The sequence below is a fragment of the Haemaphysalis longicornis genome, unplaced genomic scaffold (genome assembly GCF_048455015.1).
Source record: "Haemaphysalis longicornis isolate Haplotype H1 unplaced genomic scaffold, Haemaphysalis longicornis Haplotype H1 scaffold_5, whole genome shotgun sequence".
NCBI classification, from domain to species: domain Eukaryota; kingdom Metazoa; phylum Arthropoda; class Arachnida; order Ixodida; family Ixodidae; genus Haemaphysalis; species Haemaphysalis longicornis.
In genome coordinates, this window is record NW_027526385.1 from 110242386 (window position 1) to 110263186 (window position 20801).

At 46.5% G+C, this 20801-nt stretch overlaps 1 protein-coding gene across 1 annotated transcript in view; it reads right to left on the bottom strand.

Moving 5' to 3' along the window:
* Nucleotides 1-383: 383 nt before the first annotated feature.
* Nucleotides 384-20801, bottom strand: part of LOC144139369 (protein-cysteine N-palmitoyltransferase Rasp-like) — a 36834-nt gene continuing 16416 nt past the window's right edge. Inside the window, exons 7-12 of the mRNA XM_077671735.1 lie at nucleotides 19900-20015; nucleotides 15206-15412; nucleotides 12621-12656; nucleotides 9023-9224; nucleotides 2611-2755; nucleotides 384-556 (exon numbers count right to left, since the gene is read on the bottom strand). Of these exons, the coding sequence (XP_077527861.1) occupies nucleotides 453-556; nucleotides 2611-2755; nucleotides 9023-9224; nucleotides 12621-12656; nucleotides 15206-15412; nucleotides 19900-20015 (810 nt within the window). The 3' untranslated portion in view covers nucleotides 384-452. The remainder of the gene's footprint in view (nucleotides 557-2610; nucleotides 2756-9022; nucleotides 9225-12620; nucleotides 12657-15205; nucleotides 15413-19899; nucleotides 20016-20801) is intronic.

Sequence of the window (20801 nt, forward strand, 5' to 3'; positions counted from 1 at the left end):
TTAACATGGCTAGCAAACAATGCACTGTGGGCCTAGTTCAAAAAAAATATTCTGTTCTGCTTATTACCCCTTGTTTCCGACACAGTTCCGACACTGTTGGCTCATCGGCTACACCAGAATTGCTTGGAAATATGCAGTCCAACAGCTTTTTGAAGTCTCTACAAGTTAGACTCTTGGCTTTGTTTGGGAAGTATGAAAGAAGGACCACGTAAATTAAACCACAAAAAATGTCACTCCCCCCTATACCAGCGCTAAATAAAATCTCGAGCTGCATTTTAGATGCGAATAACTCTACCTGCGGAGCATACATGGCAATAGTCGAACCTTTACTGGCGTATCTCTCCGTGGCAAACAATAGAAGCAGCCCATAGAAATAACGCAGCACTTTATTTCAATACTCGCAGCGCGAACCATGGGATCTACAAGACGGCAGGAGGGGATGATTAATGTTTTTAGGCCTGCTTCTTCTTAGGCGTTGGCGAGAGCTCCCACTCTTGTGCGAGGTAGCAGCCCCAGACTAATAATATCAGGATTGGAACGAGCGGATACGGAAAGCCTGAAAAGAAAAATTATTAACAATAACATGACAGCAATAGTGTGGCATCCGTAGCAAACACCTCTACGACAGCCTAATTTTGAAGCACTCGAAAGGTACGGAGCAGCGTATTTCTCACATCTTTTTACAAATTCCTGTTGATATGCCACCTAGGGACGCTTACTAGGCCGGTTTAATTCTTAGCACGTGCTAGCAACAGAAGAAAAATCACGTTACGCGGGTTATAATATGAAACCTAACGGAGTAAATGATCGTAAGATGCAATCTGAAGAGTTAAAACCCAGGTGGCTGTGAGATTTGGTTTCTAGTGATTTTCATTTAACATAAAGTCCTTATTTTCTGCCAAAATCAATCCGCTTAACTATTCATCGCTAAGTCTTGTTGCTTATTTCTAAGATAGAAAAAGAATGCTCTCAAGGAAGCAATTCTACACTAACAATTTACAACTTGATAGGCGAACGTTGCCCTAGGCGCTTCTAATTTCAGGCTAACGGTCATATTTTAATTCTTCTGATACGAAGTGACGTAAACGCATCCGAATTTATTAACGCTGCAGACAACCACATTTACAGTAAACTATGGGATCAACGATGAGTGAGGGAACAACAGTGGTAACAGCTGTGCACGTAAACGTCCGTCCTTGCGCTCATTTATAGACCCCGAAGGTCATGAGAACACTATGTGTATATTCTGGAGTAGAAATATTTTTGAAGTCCGACATTATTTTAGGCGAACAGAACCTCCTTCCTCATGGTAGCGCATTTTCTTGCTTCCTTTTGCTCACACAGCTAGACGACCCAGTCGCGCTGAGAAGAGCCGAGAAAATCATGCATGTTTCCGCAGCAGTTGCAGGAAGATGGCAGACACAGGCTACACAAAAATTCCTGACATAGTCGCAGCTCCGCAGCGCTACGAAAAAATAATTCCCCCAAACCCATAATATCAACCTCCTAGGATTGTACCCCGCCGAACCAAAGCAGGAGAGAGAGAGAGTAAATGTTTATTGAAAAAGGAGAAGAGGTCGGCCTGAGAAATTGACCTTGGGCCTGCTAGTTCCCTCTGGAGGGAGGGTACTGGGAACAGCAGGAATTTGCAATTACAAGTTTGAGGTTGAAGCCATACATCCGGTAAGTCACGACAGGGATATGACTTCGAAGTTAGTAAACGACTGTCATGCGAATAATTTGTTTCGGCCGTACGCCTTCAGTTTACTTAATATTTGAAGCTTATCTTTATAGGGTTAGGTGAAAGGACAATCCTGCGGTGCCGTGTGCGCACAAGACTCCTCTAGCGCACCCCCCCACCCCCCTTCGCATGCGGGAAAAAATCCAGTTAGAGATAGAGGTAAGGGGTGAAATATTGGCTTGGATAATAGATGACGCAGCTACAGTCGTGCATCTAGCGACACTCGAAACTGGGAGCGGCGTGTCGGGGGGAGCGAAAAGAGCCATTCTCGCAGCAGATCGTGCGCGCAGCCAGCTACTTCGTGAAGTACATGGTGGGCAGCTTGCGAAAAATTCCAAGGAAATTCCCAAGCACAGGTAAGCTTGCGCCAGGTGAGGAGCACCAGGCGTCGGCCAGCTGGAACTTCGAGAATACGCTGCCCAGCGTTCGTGGAGTGATCTCTGGCATGCTGTTCTCCTTGACAGCTCACATGCGTTCGCGCCTGAACACAAGACGCCGAGTTCGCGCTACAGACGCCGAGTTGCATGGCATAGCACAATCGTTTATTGCATGGTACATTTTTTTTAGTTTGTTTCTGGAAATGTTCAAGTGAGTGACAGATCTCTACTGAAAAATTGGCAGACAAAAACATGTCGTAGGAAAGAAGGTAAACCGTTGTGCAACATTAGCTTATGAATTGAATTGTCCTCCTTTTTTCAGAAACTTACCGCGAACTCTAAACTCATCGCTTGCTTCACACCACAAACACGGCCTGGTGAAGAATCATGATTCCATAGGAACGCAGCTTTTGTTTCCGAGTAGGACATAGACAGAGAGAGAACAAACTGTGTGGCATTAAAGCGTGATGTGGGATGCATGTATAGTCTTACCGAGGAGTATTCTCTTGGCGAAGACAAGGCACAGATCCACGCTGGCCAAGTGGAACAGGCACGCGAACGCAGTAAGAACGTAGTGGGGAGAGCCAACCACGGCCAGAGCCACTCGCCATCGCTCGGGCGTCGTCAGGTACCGCAACTGTCGACGTGAAGATAACAAAAGTAGGACAGTAAACACGCTGGTTTGCTTTACGTGTCTACTCCACATCACCAGTGGCCAGAGCTTCAACAGTACCTGCCCTCATAATTTTATCATCTATAACAGCATTTAGGGGCACAATGGCTGCCTAAAAAGTACATGCCGTTTTTCAGCAGGCCCTCAACAAAATAAGAGAGAGCATTGGAGGCCGATTTAATGGCTCCTCAAAGACGTTGCACTGACCGACTGATCAAAATTGTCAACTTATATCCGGGGAGCATGCTGGGGCGTACTTTACTAGGTGTGAGGTAGTTACAGTTTGACTGCACGCCTAATGCAGGGAGGTGATCTTCAATCACTCACACCTGTCTATGAAAGGTCGGCTGTGGCTTAATAGGCATGTACGCATCATTTCGTGTTCTATAAGCATTACTTTTCGTGGGCGCGTATTATCATCGATTTTATTAATTGTCTACCGATTGGTCCGGGTCAGTACCTAGGGCAGGTAAGACTCAGAGCTACTGAACACAACGTCACCTGTTTTCTTTTTAGGAGGTATGGCCAATTTTCTGGTGGACTCTATAGCAAAACCCTTCTCTATCGAGAACCCTGGGTGTATTAAATATCAGCTGGGATCAACCTAATCCTTAGCCATCCATTACGGCATGCTTCAGGACCGAGGTGCAACTTCCGGCGTAAACTCAAGTTTATAATCTCGATTTGCATGATTGTGTTGTTCAACGCGCCGACGCTACAAAGGCGATAAGGCACGCCGTAATGTAAGTCTCGGGATTAATTTTGACCACCTGTAAATGTTTAATGTGCGCCGAAATCTCGAACACTGGGGCGTTTTTGCGTTTCGCCTCCATCAAAAAACCGGCCGCCTTGGCCGGGAGTCGAACCCGCGTCAAGTTTATAATCTTAAATGCCTGGTTAGCAAAGGCGCAACATTCGTTTATATTATAGATTTCTGCTGAAAAGATCGCGCAATTAACTCCCAGCGGATTACGTGCACTGTATTTGCAGCCGTTCGTGCAGTTTGACGTCTTCGAATTTTACACTATGGAGGTGATGATGATTATAATTATTATGGTGATCTTCCAAAGCTATCGCTTGGCGTCGGTGGGGTGGTTAGAACACCTTCGCCTGTTTGAATGAATAGTCGTTCGCTTAGCCTTGATTCTATTCATAATAATTTCCTTATTTTGAGGTCCACATAACATCATTTACAGTTCCACTTTCTTCCTCATGCAATTATGTGTTTTTTATAGTTCGCAGTATTCCTGGATGACCCATCATGGTTCCTTGTAGCTTCAGTCGGTTGCTCTCCGGAATCTGTATATATTCGGATAAACTCATTCTCAGTATATAGGTCGCCACATGCCTGCTTTTGAGGTATCAGCTAATAGCGCTTACAAATGCGAGAGTTTCAACCATTAAACGAGTGCATCCTCTCCTGGTTACTACTGGCTTTAATAACAGTTAAATGCAAGGAGACGTGTCGGCTCTTAATTTGGTCTCACTTCAAAGATGCGGGTGAGCAAGGCAAGCAGGAAGCTAAAGGAAATGCATAATAATAACTATACTGGGTAAAGTTGTGCCGGAGCACCCAGCCCAAATTCGCTGCACGGGGCGACGCGCCGACAGCGGGGTGATTCGTGCTTCGAACAAACCGCCCGCGGCAGACATGCCCAAACTTGAAGGCGCCGAAAAGTCGCCTCTCCTTTTCCCTTCTCAACAGATGAGCCGGATCATACCTCGAACGAACGGCTGGCGGCAGACGCGCAGCGAGATGCCTGGAGAAGGTGCCGCTGTGTCGCCTTCCCTTTCCCTGTCGTGGCGGCTCGGCTGACGCAACCGCTCCGCCTTCATTCGTCGGATTCAAACTTCGGACAGCGAGAGTCCTGATTGGAGCGTCTGAAGCAGCTTGCGACGGCCACGGACCCCCGGGGGTATAAAACCCGCCCGGAAGCACAGCGAGCGTGGCACTTTTCGAAGGTACCGAGTGGAAAGGTTCTGTCACCTTTGTGCGAGCCATGTAGCACTTTTGTTACCCTTGTACATACTATATATAAATGTTGCTTCAACTTCTCGTCGGCTCGAGAACTTTCATCGCTTTGCTCGGCGCTGCGTCGATAGCGGACGGAGCAAGGCAACGTTCACACACCGGTGACTGCGCTGGGAAGGCCAGTCCCAACAGTACAATAAATACGGGAACATCAGCTCCCAAATAAACGTATACTAATCATGAGCTTTGCAGATGAGAGTACGGCGCAGAAAATAAAGAGGTCGTGCTATGGTTATATATCCATGGCAAGGTGTAAAGTTTATCATGATCTTGTTAATCCAAGTGTATGGCCAAGTTATAGGGTGACTAGGTGAGTGAGAGATGGCTGCAACTTATGGAATACATATTACTCCTGTATGTCTGTTCTTACTAATTTGGCATAGAAAGTTATTAGGAGTACGGGCCAGCTAGAGAGTTCAAGGCATCAAAAAGTAGAATGCGGCCGATCTAATGACACAGTAACACGTCAATTGTGATTAGCTGTACTACCTGTTGAAGTTCGGAACGATGTCGCAAGTGTGAATGTGGTATCACGTTATGATTGATAGTGACTACCTGTATTCGTAGGGAATGTTAGCGAGTTATATTGTTTATTATTAGTCTCAAGGGGTTAAACGTATGAATGGTGTTTTGGTTCCCGAAAGAAACAAGTGCGACGAGTTTAGTCAAAGCTACGACAGTTTTTTCGTCTCCTCTGTATGTGTTGTTTCATTTTTGTTTTTGCCATGTGTATCTTATCTTCCGCCTTCCTAATTTGATTGCTTACGGTCCACAGTCAAGTTTCTTTCCTCGAGCAATCAAATAGGTCAGCACGGATTAAGGCCGTAACATCAGCGCTAGTAATGACATCACAATTTACACCAATTTTGTGAAAACACTACCTTTGTGAGCATTAGCGACACGAAACCGTAATAAAAAATTATACCATCTCTTCCTAGAAAAATTTGAGAGAAGCACGAAAGCTTTCTCAAATCAAAACTGCGCCAAAAGTAAGTAAAAAAACCTTTGCCATAAGTTCGTAGAACCTTCGCTGAAAGTGCGCCCAATCGTTTGTCAAATGTTCAAATACCCAAATCGGAGCGAAGAACGGAACCATGCGACGATTTTTACTCACTGAGTAAAACATCTATGAACGATCTGAACGTATACCAATATGTGATTTATGAGATAAAGGTACACTACGGATGCGTGTATTGCCTCCTGTAGAAGGGTTCTTTTCTCGAGAATTTTCAGTAACCGTCTTGACGCAATGAATGCCCGGTTTCACGCACGTGCCGTGTTCTCAGAAAGAGCTTTTCGGTCGACCATCGGGTCTATGGGGAAACGTATCAGTTTTTTAACAGGACGCCATCGGCCCCACTGAGAAAACGTTTGCTTGTACATTCCCAAATGCCAAATTAGGCCACGTTGTTTGATGTTTCTCCTGGGTTAGCTTCAGAACTACTCCGGCCCCGCCTCTTATTATCTGTACTTTTCTTGATCTGCGCGGTGAGTGAATTGATATGTCGAAATCTTTGTCTCGCTTTCTATCGCGTGAACTCTGCGTGCACGTCAGTCCAGTAACATACACACGACGACAAAAAAATGCCTAAGTAAGCGAGCTGTTTGCTAAACGCCTCACAACGCCATCTCACTGGTGTCGAGTCGAAGCTTCTGCGTAAGTGCTCTTTTATATTCGCAACAGTGCGTATTTTTTGTTCGCAGAAGTATGGCTGAACACATGTAGCGTTTGGTGCCGGAGATCGATATCTTCGTTTCCATGTCACTCCAGAGCCCGGCGATGGTTTAGCGTGCACTGCTTAGTTTGCCATCAGTAGACAACTTCAACGTTCAATTGCTTTTCGTATCCCGCACGTACCATTGCTAGTTTCTATCGTTTCCACACTCCACGACGGACGCGGGACACTTTTTATGCTGGATAGACCTCAGCAGTTTGCTCTGTTGCGTCGTGATCACGCCCGAAATTTTCGTGGTTCTGCTGTCAAGATAAAGTGACCCTCTTCTTGTATTTGGCTACAAGGCTGCAAACGCAGGTATTAAAGCCCGAAATAAAAGCAAGAGAAAGAAAATCATTAAAGGCTAGTGAGACAAGAAAAATCTACCGTTAACAACCTACGTTAACAAGGGATGCGCACACGCCTGCGATGTCTCGACACCAAAAGTGCTGCGTAAAATGGCGCGGCGAGCTGTTTTTGCTGGCGTAATGCGTGCGGCATCATCAGACAACACTGGTTTATAATTACTCCCGCTGTTTACCGCGCTCGTGAGCACGTCCTCTACGAGGAGTGCCAGGCGTCGTCCGGGCTTGCGCATGGCGCTTGGCAAAAATACCAAGAAAACAGTTCACGTGCGCCCGCACCTCAGAGGGGGAGCACAAAACAGGTCGCGCTACAGACGCCCATTTAGCGAAGCTGATTGCCGTCGGTTCTAGAGCGTGTTGATGAGTTACACTTTGGGTGAAGTGTTAAAGCCTGCGGACAAAACAATCCGGGTCCACCAGTCATGGATGAGGAAGACAAAAATATAGATGTATATGACGATAACTACTACTACCACAGGGAAAAGCGACGACAAAACCAAAATAAACCATTGCAAACCTAATGCCAGCGTGGTGGGGTGTCCCTTAATGCTTACACAGAAAGAAATTCTCCAGCTTCGCTATGGTTCGAACCTAGGGCGACTTAGTGCAAGCTTCGTCATTTTTTTTTTTCAACAGCTCGCGTGCCTTGGCCTGGTTTGTTGCCGGGTGCACGGGTTATTCCTGGCGCAACCTCCCAAGCTTGTCCCAATATTCGTTGTTAGCCCAAGTCTCCGGATTATTGAAACGCCTGTTGCGACGAAAGAAGGGATTCACCATGCTTCATAAGAGCCAGCTCTCTTGCTAAATTGTTTGCTAAGATAATGAAATAGGAGAACTTACAACAAGGAGGCGCAGACGCCCTGTTGTGAGGTGATGCAAATAAAGCTTGTTCACAGCCCTTATAACGTTCATTTGAGCACGTTCTCTCTGGTTACACCCATAAGGGTACCACACGAACGCTGGCAGAAGGGGCCCTGATACTCTGAAATAATATTGAGTCACCTGGAAATCACAAAAGGCACGATCCATAAAAAGTAATTCCTCAGCCACAAATAGTTCCTTTCAGCGGAGTCATCTAGAGAAGGGAGTGACAATCCCCCATCGCAGTACGTGGTACATCGCTGTTTCTTGACCGAATAATGTAATTTCCGTGAAGTGAACGGCAGCTTAAAGGGACAGACAACCGATTTTTTTCGCGTATATGTTCTCTAGCTCATATGAAAGCCAGCGTTTTATATAGCCCGGTAACCACATGCAATTTTTAAACAAACTGGCGGAAATAATTTTAATTTGGCAGCAAACTTCCTGAAATCGGAAGGGTGGCGGTTCGTAGTGTCGAAACTTGACACTACAATATGTGTCCCTGTCACGTGACCTGCAAACCTACCAGCTACTGTAACTGCTGAAACGTTTATTTACGTATTGAAAACGTTTTAACACAAGTATTTGTACAAGCTTAAATAGTATATGTATTTCTAAACATTACTTTGAAAATTCTAAAGACACGCCGCCCGCCGCCGCTGGGTTGCTCTCAGTGTGGCTAACTGAGCCACCATGCCCAGAATAAACGGCAGCGTTCAGCAAACAGACCCAGCGAAGGAGCTTTGACGATTCTGAGTCAGGGGCGTTTGTTCTGCCAAAATATTTTATTTCAGTCTCCAAATACGCCAACGGCAGCCTAAAAAGAAAAAGAAAAACGTCGCGCCCGGGGAGAATCGAACTTCCGCCTCCACAACGCGAAGCCAGATTCTACCTATCGTCTATCCCAACAGATGGCGCATTCGTGCAAAATAGACCCTTGCATTAAAAAAACACATAAAGGAAAGCCTGCGATTAAAACTTTTTTAGCTGGGAACAAGTTTTTAAATATCGTTTTTTATTTCGCACACAGACAAAAGTGTGTTGCCGAGCTACTCTATGTCATGGTTGCCAGCATTAGTTTTGGGAGGGACACATACGGCTCGTAGATCAAAAAATTCGATTTAAAAAGTTCTAGAGCGTTATCAGCAAAACCGTTTCTCGTCAAGGTGCTTTAAGAGATGCCCTTTCATTTGGGATAGAGAATATATACTCGACAAAAATCGGTTGTCTGTCCCTTTAACAGCCGTGTAGGACCTACCGCCAGGCTCTTGAAGGGTTCTCGTTTCAGCGCTTCCGAAGCGAACACTTCGAGCGCGATGCCGGTGATGGTGAGCAGGGCCCAGATGGTGGCCGCCTTGTCCATGTCATGCCACACCCAAGCGAAGCCGAAAGACGTTGCGGTCCCAATCAACTTCCACGCCACGCTTCTTCTCTCGCCAACCACAGCCTCGTAGAAGTAGCTGCGAACGCAGATCGAAAGTAAGGCCTATCGGTAGGGTATACGTATCGACAGGCACACTGTGGGGTGATTTACACCCGTAAGAGCAGTTTTCACTCCCTGTAACTATACGCCCTTACAGACTAGGAAAACACGAGATAGCACCGTGTTAAAAAAGGTAACTGATGTTTTTACACCTGCACAAGTATAAGAAATCACTCTTTTACACGGTGCTATGACGTTTGTAACACTTTAAAAGGGCGTTTTTGTGCTTTGTAGTGTAAAATTGTTACTTGTAGACACTAAATATTCCCCGAAAGGGTGTAAGTCATTTTACAATGCAGGGTTGAAGCTCATATTTAGGGACACCGGGCCAGTGCTTTATGCAATCAGAATTCAGTGCCCTTCCAGGTGGATGGTTATGACCAGGGTAGTGACGTGTGATGTTCATAAACGGACGTTCACACACAACGACGCGTTCCATGTGTCACTCATGTCCCCGTCTGAATGACTAGCGCGTTGATCTCTCCAAGCGTTCAAGGGGCCATGGCGACAGAATACAACTATGCCTAATTTCAAGGAACCAGCCTCTGGTAATTCACTCTGCTTTGTGGCGGCCACGAAAGGCGTTTTTTAAGAAAAAAATGGCAGATATCTTGAACACTTCCAAATTTCACGCAACAGTGACAAGTTTAGGCATAAGTGACGTAAAAAAGAGCCAGCACAAAAAACATGGGTATTGGTGAACTAATTCATGCGATACGGCCAAATGCCACGGGAGCCACCACTGCAATCCCCCAGTCATGTTCCTCCGCGCTTGTTTAGGTTGGCGGAAGCCAATCGTACAAGAAAGATTTTGTGACGTCATAGAGAAATCGACGGAAAGTGAGTGTGGTGTCACCACTGCTTCATATGTCCCTTTTAATATAAAGATTATTTGTTCGAAGTCCACGATGAAAAATGGTATCGCTTCTGTCGGGACAAAACAGACTTTTTAATGACCCACACATGATTTTTTTTTCATGGTCCCCTTTCAGCTATGTGAGCAGAGTTATCTGTCATCATCATCATCATCATCACCAGCCTATCTAAGACCACTGCAGGGCAAAGGCCTTTCCCATTATTCTCCAATTACCCTGGTCCTGTGCTAACTGCGACCAATTTATCCCCGCAAACTTCTTGATCTCATCTGCCCATATAACTTTCTGCCGCCCCCTGCAACGCTTGCCTTCTCTAGGGATCCACTCTGTTACCCTTAATGACCAGCGGTTATCTTGCCTTCGCATTACATCCCCTGACCGCCTCCATTTCTTCTTAATTTCTACTGATATGTCCTTAAGACGCGTTTGTTCTCTGACCCACTCCGCTCTCTTCTTGTCCCTTAATGTTACACCTGTATTCTTCCGTTCCATTGCCCGCTGAGTCGTTCTCAATTTGAGTTGAACCGTCTTAGTGAGCGTCCACTTTTCTGCCCCGTAGGTGAGTACCGGTAAGATGCAGCTGTCATACACTTTCTTCTTCAGCGTTTAGCTGTGTAGCACGCCGATTCACTCCTCACAGTTTGACTTCATTTCAATTTTAATACCTTGCAACTGAAGCAGTTAGTCGGAAGTTCTTCCGTCTGGGCTTATTTATTTCGAGCGATTAAATCGTTTACTCCTTACACTTTTCGGAATATTACCATCATCTGAAAATGAAATACTCTGAAATCGAAGACAAACTCGAAACTGAAATCGAAGTCTCGCATCTTACTGCGACGCCCTGTTTGATTGTAAGTTAACTGGCATTTCATTAAATTGCCCAAGTTCATCAAGGCTCAGCAATCATGCTCCTCGCAACGTAGGTGGTAAAGAGGCGACTTTTTTGCAAACTAAGGCTACAAGCCCGACAACGTGCAGCCTGCGAGCCACTGCTATACAGACGACTACACATATTATTCAGCACGGGTACGAATACACTCCAACCGCTTGCATTCGTCCTGTGAAGGCGATTCCTCCGAGTTCTGTACAGAAACACTGGGTTCAAGTTCTGCGTCTTCAGGACTTTTTTTTTCTTTTTTTGCACTTACAACTCTTTTGTAAAGCAAACTCTCAGTTTATTATACAGTAATACCTCGTTAACTCAAACTCACATATTTCGAAAAATCGGTTAAGTCGAAATGTTAAGTGGCACCGATTCATTTTTTATACGTCCCATGTATTTGCTGTCCTTTATGTCGAAGTATTTTTGGGCCAAACTGCGGATATCTCGGAATCTTGACTGAGAGTGGAATGAAAATTTCGCCGTCGCGGACCGTTTCCCGAGATTCGCGTGTTGTTGCCGTGCCTACGTCCGTCTATTTTTTTTCCGTTTAGCCGCGCCTACCACAAAGTTGATGTTTTCCCCGAACGGGAAGTCTGAGCCTAGAGGCGTATCAACTTCGTCAAGCAACCCTGCGGAACGTCGTGTGACGGTGGATACATGCGCATAGGTACAGTGTACTAGAAGAGCAAAGTGTATTGTGCGGGGGAAAACACAATCGAGAGCAGCAGGAGGGAAGATCGGCTCATGCAATGCGTCAAGCAGCGTCGAGTAGACTCCTTACTAGGTCCGAGTGCGACCGCAAGGCATACCAGCATTACGCAGTTCTTTTCTGCTAGAAAATTGCAGCGCCACAAAACCCAGCCGGTTAACATCTCTTGTATGTTTTTTTTCTCTTTCAAACATTTATGAAAAGCAAGATTGGAAGCGGCTGGTGAAGTGCTGGTTAGTAGTAGCACCTTTTTTGCTAAGAACTCGATACTTCATGGCAATTCGCGCAACTGTGCATATCTCGAAATATTTCCCGGTTTTTACTTCTTCGCGTTAACGAGGTATTACTGTATATCTAAAAATAATTTTGCTGAGTGCTACGTCTTAGGTTCCTTCCAGACTTGGACACCTGAAGCCCTGCTCTAGACTCCAGGAACTCCCTTTTTCAATGCAATAGCTTAATTTATTATACCTATATAGAGTATTTCGATGGCCTCGGATAGGGTGGTACCGTTTAGGTCGCTGTCGACACAGCGGGCATTATAACACTGTTTACATATCGGAAACTAACGAAGTCGTTCATAAGAAGAAAACCTGGGCTCAAAAGACAGGACAAAGACTAAGATGTCCTGTATACTTCCTCTTATTCCTGCCTTTTAAGCGCAGTGTGTTTTTTGAAAGGTGACGAAGTAGTGGGTACAGCCATTCAGGAAGGTCTAAACAACGTCGTGCGTATGGCCTCATTTTTTTGCGAGTATCGTGTGCAACAACGTGGCACACCACATTGAGTGGAGGACAAATTATCCCCGAAGCATGCAGTCGTCTAATCATTCGCGAACTGTGAAACAGTTTATGCGGTTCTTTATGGCGTATGCTCAGCTGGGTGCGCAGCGTCCAGCATGCTTACCGTCTGCTCCACAGGTGCATGCCACGGTCGAAATACCTGAAAAGGAAAGAATACACAGAGCTTCAGTCAAGCCAAGGGTACGTTAATTGGGCACGCGGTTATCTTGGCGTTAAAATACCTACATTTCGTTATAACTCCTTTCGGCGTAAAAGTCGAAGGCAGTGTGCGTCATTAGGTCAATCAAGGACACTAAAGAACTCTGCGGGGCCTCATGAGGACGATCTATTTCTGACTTACTACCAGGAGGAAAAGCTTCAGCCATTCTGTGGCCCTTCATGAGCATTTTATTCTGTCTTTTGCATTAGATAATAGTTTTCAGCTTTGTGGGGATCTTAATTGGGGCTACTCCCAATTACGCGAGCACGTAGTCCGCGATCCCCTCTCCCCGAGGGGCGAGGATGGCCATTCGCACCCTCTCCCTGTAAGGGACACGGGTTGACCAATGTGCGCCGGTCCGTGGGCCACGTGGGGCGTGGCGTAGTGGCCCCGCCCAAGGGATCGCGGCGGTGGGCGCGCGATTCGGTCGGACCCAGGAGAGACAGGCTGGGTGCCGACTCCGACAGGTACTTCGTGCTCGCACGCTGCTCGCTCGCTTCGGCCTGAGCGACCGCCATTTTCTCACTTCCGTGAGGTCGGCGAACGTACCGGGAGTTGGATTTGCTCAGTCAGTCTGGTGGTCGGTTCCGGTCCTAGCCGGGCCCATCACCCGCAGCGCTTCGGTGGCTTACGCCACTGGGCCAACAGCTGCCGATTACCCTCCCTGCGCGTCGGGCTCTGTGGCTCGAATCGTACGGTCGGCGGGTACCCCCCTCTCTGCCCCAGGGCTAGGAGTGTAATACCAGGGCTGGTTGCTGTACCGTGGATTACCCGGAATTAAACCGAGTTCTGAGGAGCTACTTCGTCTTCGCGGAGTGACTGCGCACGCGTGGCGAGGGCCGCCGTGGCCGTTTACGGCTTGGCTCGCTCGAACCCATGGTGGGCACCTTGGCCGGCTGCACTGCATTGCACAGGTGAGGCCCACAGCTTTAGTTGCCTGAACTGCTTCTACGGTGTTTCTTTTCCGACGACAACCCCACGGATAGACCTGCGACTGCGCGTACTCTGTTTTGGGATAAATCAGCAATGTCACCCCTATGCCATATTACAGGCATGCCATGTTACCTGTGACGCCATCACGTGCAATACGGCTGTGCAGTTCTTAGCATAACACTGTCTCCTTTTGGGTGTGTGTGCGTGTGCTAACAGAGAGAGAATAGCAGCAAGTGGGATCAATCCGCAGTATCAATGTAGAATTTAGCGAAATTCCTGAGGTTCCCAGGTGCTTGTTCAATATCCATCGTGCTACTCCTGCTGTGTCTAAGTGGTCGGCGGCTGGCTGTGCACGTGGTCGTGGCGTGGCCTTGAACTTACCCGATCCCTGCAGCTCCGGGTCCACCACCTTTCGCCCTCTCATCTCCGGCCACCAGTGCAGCACTGGTGTCACACTCTCTCCCCTTTCCCCCGTGCATAGCCGCCACGCATACCCCTCTATTTCTCACTCCTGCTGGGATTGCCGCCCCCCGAACGTTACACCCGCCCTCTCGCGCGTCACCTCATCGAAGTCTGGCATCACCACATTCGCCCGGACTTTTATCATCACCGAAGACTTGCATCATCACCTCATCGCATCACCTCCCGTAGCCAGAACATACGTTCGGGCCGCCCAGGAGGCTTTCTGCCTGTGTATCCAGAGGATTTCCAGGGACATTCTGGATTCTGGCATGCAATGCAGACCATGACTGACGCCGCAGCCTTCAAGGTGTAGCTGACCAGGACCTCGGTCGGTGACTCGGAAATCTCTCTCTCTCTCTCTCTCTCTCTCTCTCTCTCTCTCTCTCTCGTCCACGCAATGTGTCCCTCCCTTAGACGCTAGTGGGGATGCATACGTAGGCGAGCGGTAAACAGCTTCGCTGTAAAAATTGGCCGCTTATCACCTATCTTGCTACGAATGACGTCGACGGACTATACGTGTTCCGCAGCCCCTATCGGGTCACCGCCTTTCCTCTCCCCCGTCCACGTTTCCCCCCATTCCCCTTCTGTCAGGCTCCTCCCATGATGAACTCAATGGAGGATATCTGAATTCAGATCAATTTTACCGAGTTCGCACGGCTGGCGGGCTGTCTGTTTGAGCCTCTTATTACTAATTTGCATGTCGCTAGGGCCAGGAGCGCCCAGCTTTCGCGCAAGTTTTTTTTTTTCTATTTTCTGGTAAAAATATTGTTTTGATGCATTTTTTGGGATTGTTACCTCAAAAATTGCGTCAATGTCTACTTTTAATTAGAGGAACAGTGCTTCTATCAGTTGTATGTTTATGTTTTGCTCGGAGTATTCCTGATGTTTTCTTTTTGTTGAACCAATTGGACAAGTATGGAGCACGCTAGCAGGTTTAGTAGTTTTTAAGCTTTTGCTATGCGAGCATTTCATACATAAATAATTCTAAATTTTTGCCGGGTGGCTGAATTGAGGGACAGAGAGACAGACCAAAATTTTTGCATTTAAGAACACAAAAGAGACAGCCGTCTCTAAAAATGAGGGGCTCCACCTACCTCCAGAGGTGCGAGCACCGGAACAGCCTGGCGATGCACATGGACGGAGGAGGTAGCTGGATGCCCTCGGCCCGCGCCAGTGCGCCGGCGAATCCGTAGGCGAATAAGTAGCGCATGTAGAAGAAGAAGTTCAGCAGCATTCCGAAGCCCACGAGGCTGGGCAGGTCGAGTTTATACGCCATCCAGGGCCACTTGGACATGGCGGAACTGAAATAATCACATTGAAGTCGAATGCTCACATACACAATTCCGCGTAAGGAAACAGAGATGCCCTAACTCATTCCTGATAAAATTGAAAGGCGATCTAGTTGCTTTGGATTAATAGCGGTAACTTTTTCGCACGCTATACACGGAGCAGAGGCAAAAAATTGGCCGCGTATCTGCTCCCTTCGTTGCAAATGTCGACTAGAGACGATAGTCTTTGTGAATGCCTCCTTTTGCTGTCCCGCTCACCTCTCATGCTGTTCCTCTCCCTTCTCGTTCCTCCCAAGATAACACGCTAAGGGTTTACTCAATTTAAATTTACCACGTTCCACCGCTCCAAGTCGGGTGTCTGGATGCCAGCGCTGCCGTACGACGGAGACGCGCGTGCATCGAAGCACTCTACTAAACATTTATAGAACCACGTTGCCCCACTCCTAGAGCGTACCAAACGGAAAGCGGAGCCTATCTAGTGGAACCTTTCGTTGCTGTTGCCGCTTGATTTTTTAGGATTCCGCCAGGTAGCGTGTGCAACAGCTGGCGACGATTTTCTTCCGTTGATGTAGTATTTCATTTGCTATCGCTAAAACCAAGCATCCATAATTGTTTTAATAAAGGAACACTGCAAATATTATTTATGTATTGATTTGCTGCCTTATAATTGCGTGATGTCCTGTTCTTGTTCAACAATGTTGACAAGTATGAACACTGACACCGAACTCAGACGTTTAGATTTGCCTCTGAGTTTATCAGACTATTGCGCAGACAATGCATCACTTTGGCCGGCTGGCTGAATCGAGCGACGGACAGACAGACATACAGACAGACAGACCAAAACTTTCCCGTTCAAGTAGCCAAAGAAAGACAATCGTCTTTAAAAAATAAAGCAGTTCCACTAAACGTGAAAGCTGCCAAGTGCGCACCAGTTTTTCGCTAGACGGGCTGAAGCACCCTCCCTTGAGTAGTTTCAGCACCAGCTTGGCGTTGATACCGGAAATGGTCACGAGAGGGCGCCGCATGAATTTCGGGTAATTAAAAAGTTCGTTCATGATTTTTTTTCTTATTTTAATTTATTTTGTACTTACTTCCGGCCTACCAACGAGAGCCACCAAGGCAACGGTGCAGCGCAAAGATCACCCCCCTCCTCCCCCCATTTTGCATCTGAGAAGCCTGTGCCTCTGTGACGTAATGGGATTGACATCGGCTTCGTAATAGGAAGGAACCCAGGTTCGATCTCGACCACGGGAAACGAGGATTTTTTCGAAGCCTGTGTTTGGGTGCGTAACGCCTCGTTACTCGTTACGCGTTAGCTACGATGGCAAGCCTGGCCCTTAAGGTTCTCCGTACAAGGTGGCACGGAGACCAGAGCATTGCTGCGCTTGTCTTTATCTCACCTTTTAACCACGAAAGTGTTTTATTCCGGGATTCACGAAGATTTAACTTACGTCATATCCGTCATGGAAGTGACGCCAGTACAACGAAACAAGTGGACTGTAACGGGTGCACACCCGCATACAGGGTCTTCTTGCGAGGAAGCAACCTTATAAACTAAAGAGTACGTTTTACTTGGGGTTGTTGGTTTCCGGGTTTTATATTTTAACACGAAAGTGTTTTATGCCGGGATAAACCAAGATTTTACTGACGTCATATTCGTCATGGGAATGACGGATATGACGTCAGTGAAATCTTGCCGTGAATACCCCTGTCACATACAGTGAATACCCCTGTCACATTTCCTCTAAATGTCATTTGCTTTAAATGTCATCAGTTCGGCGCTACACAAGTATATTGAATGGCATTTGAGACGAATGGCATTTATCGGCCAACTTAGGTACGGGAGCGCATTCAGCGGCCAAATGAGTAGCCTTGACAGCAGTGACGCGTCACTGGACAAGGAAGTTCAGTAATAAATCAAAGCGTACTGTTTCTAAAAAACTGTCAGAAAATTATATTTTTCCCTTGATATTGTTCTTCAAAAAAGATAAACAAATACAAAGGAAAAGTCTCGTCCCCAATGCGCGCGCTACCCTAATACGGATTATTTGCGGACTTGTCTCGGCTTTTCATGTCTACGTATGTTAGATAAAACGGTTATGTTCTTTATTTGAATTAAAAAAGAATTATTTGTTTTGTTTTAAAAACTATTATGGATGAAAGCATTCTACACGCAATTGAATCACAATTTTGCGAGCTTGCTAATTGTCACCGCTATCGCTATCAAATCACATTTCTTTTGCCGTGTAGACCCGCACGTCCAAACAGAATGTAATTAACAGCTAATGTCATTTCACTTTGAATGGCATTAGATTTGCCGTGCGACAGGGGTATTGCAGGTATACTTTCTTATGTAAGAATTTGTTACTTTTCGTCCTCGATGTGCAAATAAGTTAAGGCGCCAGCTACATCACGTTTGGGAGGTACTGCCGAAATGACCTGGGTGCCGCATATTCCTGATATAGTGACAAACCGGTGCGAGATCGCAGATTACCATTGTTGTTAAGCTCAATTCACAGCACCTGTAAGTTTAGTTCGGGAATAAAGCTCGGTAGGGTTATCATTTTGCCCCAGCCGTCAACCACGCCGGCCTCGGTTTGGTCATTGAAATCTTCTAACAATTTTCTGAACTCTGGGCCCACACACGCAGTAGCAACATACGCGGTAACGAATACCTAAGCCCTCATTCACACCGCCGTCACATACTCGGTCGCGGCCCCGTCTCGTCAAAGAAACGCGACGGAGACGTAACAGAGTAGCGTTCGTACAGGAGCTCTCCGTCAGAGTACAGGGTCGTCTGCCTGGTGATCAGTTTAGCCTAGAATTGAGCGTGCTTAACCAGAAAAGTAAAGAAAATGGCTTAGATTTTCACGTGTGCTAACTTTCCGCTAAATTTAGCCGTAAAAATTTGTTTTCTGATTTGCTGGTTTAGCACGGGACGTGGTGCCGTCACGTTGACGGAACTGAAACCTAGAGCTCGGCTTCCCGTCCCCGTCGCACTGTTTTCGGTGAGAAATCGCCCGAAAAACCATCGCCCATGACAGAAGACGGTGACGTGACGGGGTGAAAAACGGCGGTGTGAATGATACCTAAGACAGAACTTGTCCGTCATGGAGGCTTTCTTATAGAACAGATGTTATATAGCTAGTCATGAAAGTGCTATGAAGACAAAATACAACCTTGTGCAATTTGAAAGAACAAGGCTTCAGTACCTCAATTACCTGCATTCCAAAAAACGCACAAAGTAGTGAAAAACTTTCAAATGTCGCGTTACAGTGACGTGTTATGGACGTGGGTGACGTCATATGAGCCAGCAATAAAAAACATTTTCAGTGTGTTAACTGCACGTTATCAGTCAAGTGATGCGATAAAGAGGAACGGGGGGTCCCCTTACAATTGTACAGTGATTTGTCTTTGCAATGATTTAGGTCGGCGGACTCAAATCGAACAAACAGGATTGTGTGATGTCATAGAAGAGTTCCCAAAAAGTGGATCGGAAGTCCACCCTGCTTCACATCTTTTCTTTAAAGGGACCCTGCAACACTTTTTTCAGCTTTCTTTTAAATCTAAATGCTTGCAGAACGCACTTAAAATAGGGGGTCACAAAGTGCATCAGCCAAAAATTGCTGCTCTATGCCCATTAGATAACTTGTAAACTCGCTCGAAGATTCTTCTGTCTTCCCCGGTCTTGATGTTCTTCGACCGCTCAAATTACGTCACTAAGGCCATGTAGCGGCTGTTGGCCGGTTTTCCTTCAGTTTCAGCAACGAACGATTTTCCAGAGCAATTTAAAAAAAGCCACAAGAACAAAGTATAAATGGAAGGTGTATCTGGTGCGACGAGCAAAGCACGCAGTGCTGGCGATTACTATGGATTTTGCAGAGGTTCTAGACCAGAAGAAAAGTGTGAAAGCTCTTATAGAAAGTGTTGCAGGGTGCATTGAATAGCTTCATTATTTTCTAGACGTTTGCCATGAAATTGGTATCATTGTTATCAGGACACAGCAGTCTTAATAATGTTTATAATTAGCCAACCGTATTTTATCTTCATTGACCCTTTAAAGCACGTGCATTATAATAACTTTCGATCTTATTTGCCTTATGGGACTGTGCCCTTTCCAATTAAAGCCCATTTCAATGGGGTGCGTGCGAAAACATTGCTAACGTCCCAAAAAGGCCACCGTTAGACATATATAAAACCTCGCCACCTTATACATGCATTCTCGTCAATAAATCCGCTAATGTGTTTTACGGTGAGTGCATCAGAATGCTAGTTACTAAAGTTTTACACCTATTGGGCTTTTCACGTCGGTAAATACGGGCGATAAACCATCTTTTCTAAATTCGTTTTGCACGCAAATGCTTCTAAAAATAATGCGTTCCACAAACGAGCGCGGACACAACTTCACATGTCAAAGAATGCAATTCACAAAAGAAAGCTCTTCCGAGTGCAGGAAGAGAGCCGCCACTTTGGGGACAGTGTACAATGCTTGGACTCACATGTAGAAATAATGGGTGGCGCCTTCTACCATAAAGAAGCGCACTCCGTTCCGCAAGATACCCCCAACGCCGAGACACAGCTCCCGGAGCGTACACTTTGGTCTCTCCTCGTTCAACTGCGAGTGAAGTAGAGATCGAGGATATAAAACTGGGGCCTAAGGAAAGATCGTTCGAGTGAGACATCATTTCGCAGAGATGCTGAACTCTAAGAACTGGACGCAGGTGGGCTTTACGACACCACTCCCGAAGGACAAATCAGCGCCACCAAATGTGCAAATTTGGCGAATAACGGTGCGCAGCTTTTGATTTCAGGATAAAATTGAGTAGGACTCAAACAAGTACAGCAGTGCAAGGCGTGCATTTGCGCTGTTGTTCCTGCGCGGATTATATTTTTACTCTAACCGCATACCGTGATTCCTCATTGGCCGAATTCGCTCACTTGGTGCCGCTGATTTGACCTTATGAAGCGCTGTCGCAAAGCCCGCCTGTAGCTATTTGTTGGAGTGCGCACAGTAGCACTTAAGAGAGTTGGCCTCGGAAAAGTCGAATCAACTGAAGTGTTGGTCAAATGATGCTCGCTTATATCAAATTAGGATATCGAACATTTTCGCCCCTGTCGTATTTTTCACAGCATGCGCTTGACGCCCCGTCATGCACACTTTAAAACGGACGATAAAATGTGTTTAACCACATTGTATCTATTCGTGGAGCTCACACATTAATCTAACTCATTAAATGAACGAACAATTCGCCCTTTTATCTGATGGGCATTCTGTTTAGCACGCAGTGTACACCACGGAGCGCCATGGAAGCGTTACCGTATGGCTCGGTATTGTGCCGTGACGATGTGCCTGCGGTTTATCACACGCGCTTGGATTTCTAAGTTGTGAAGACCTTACGCT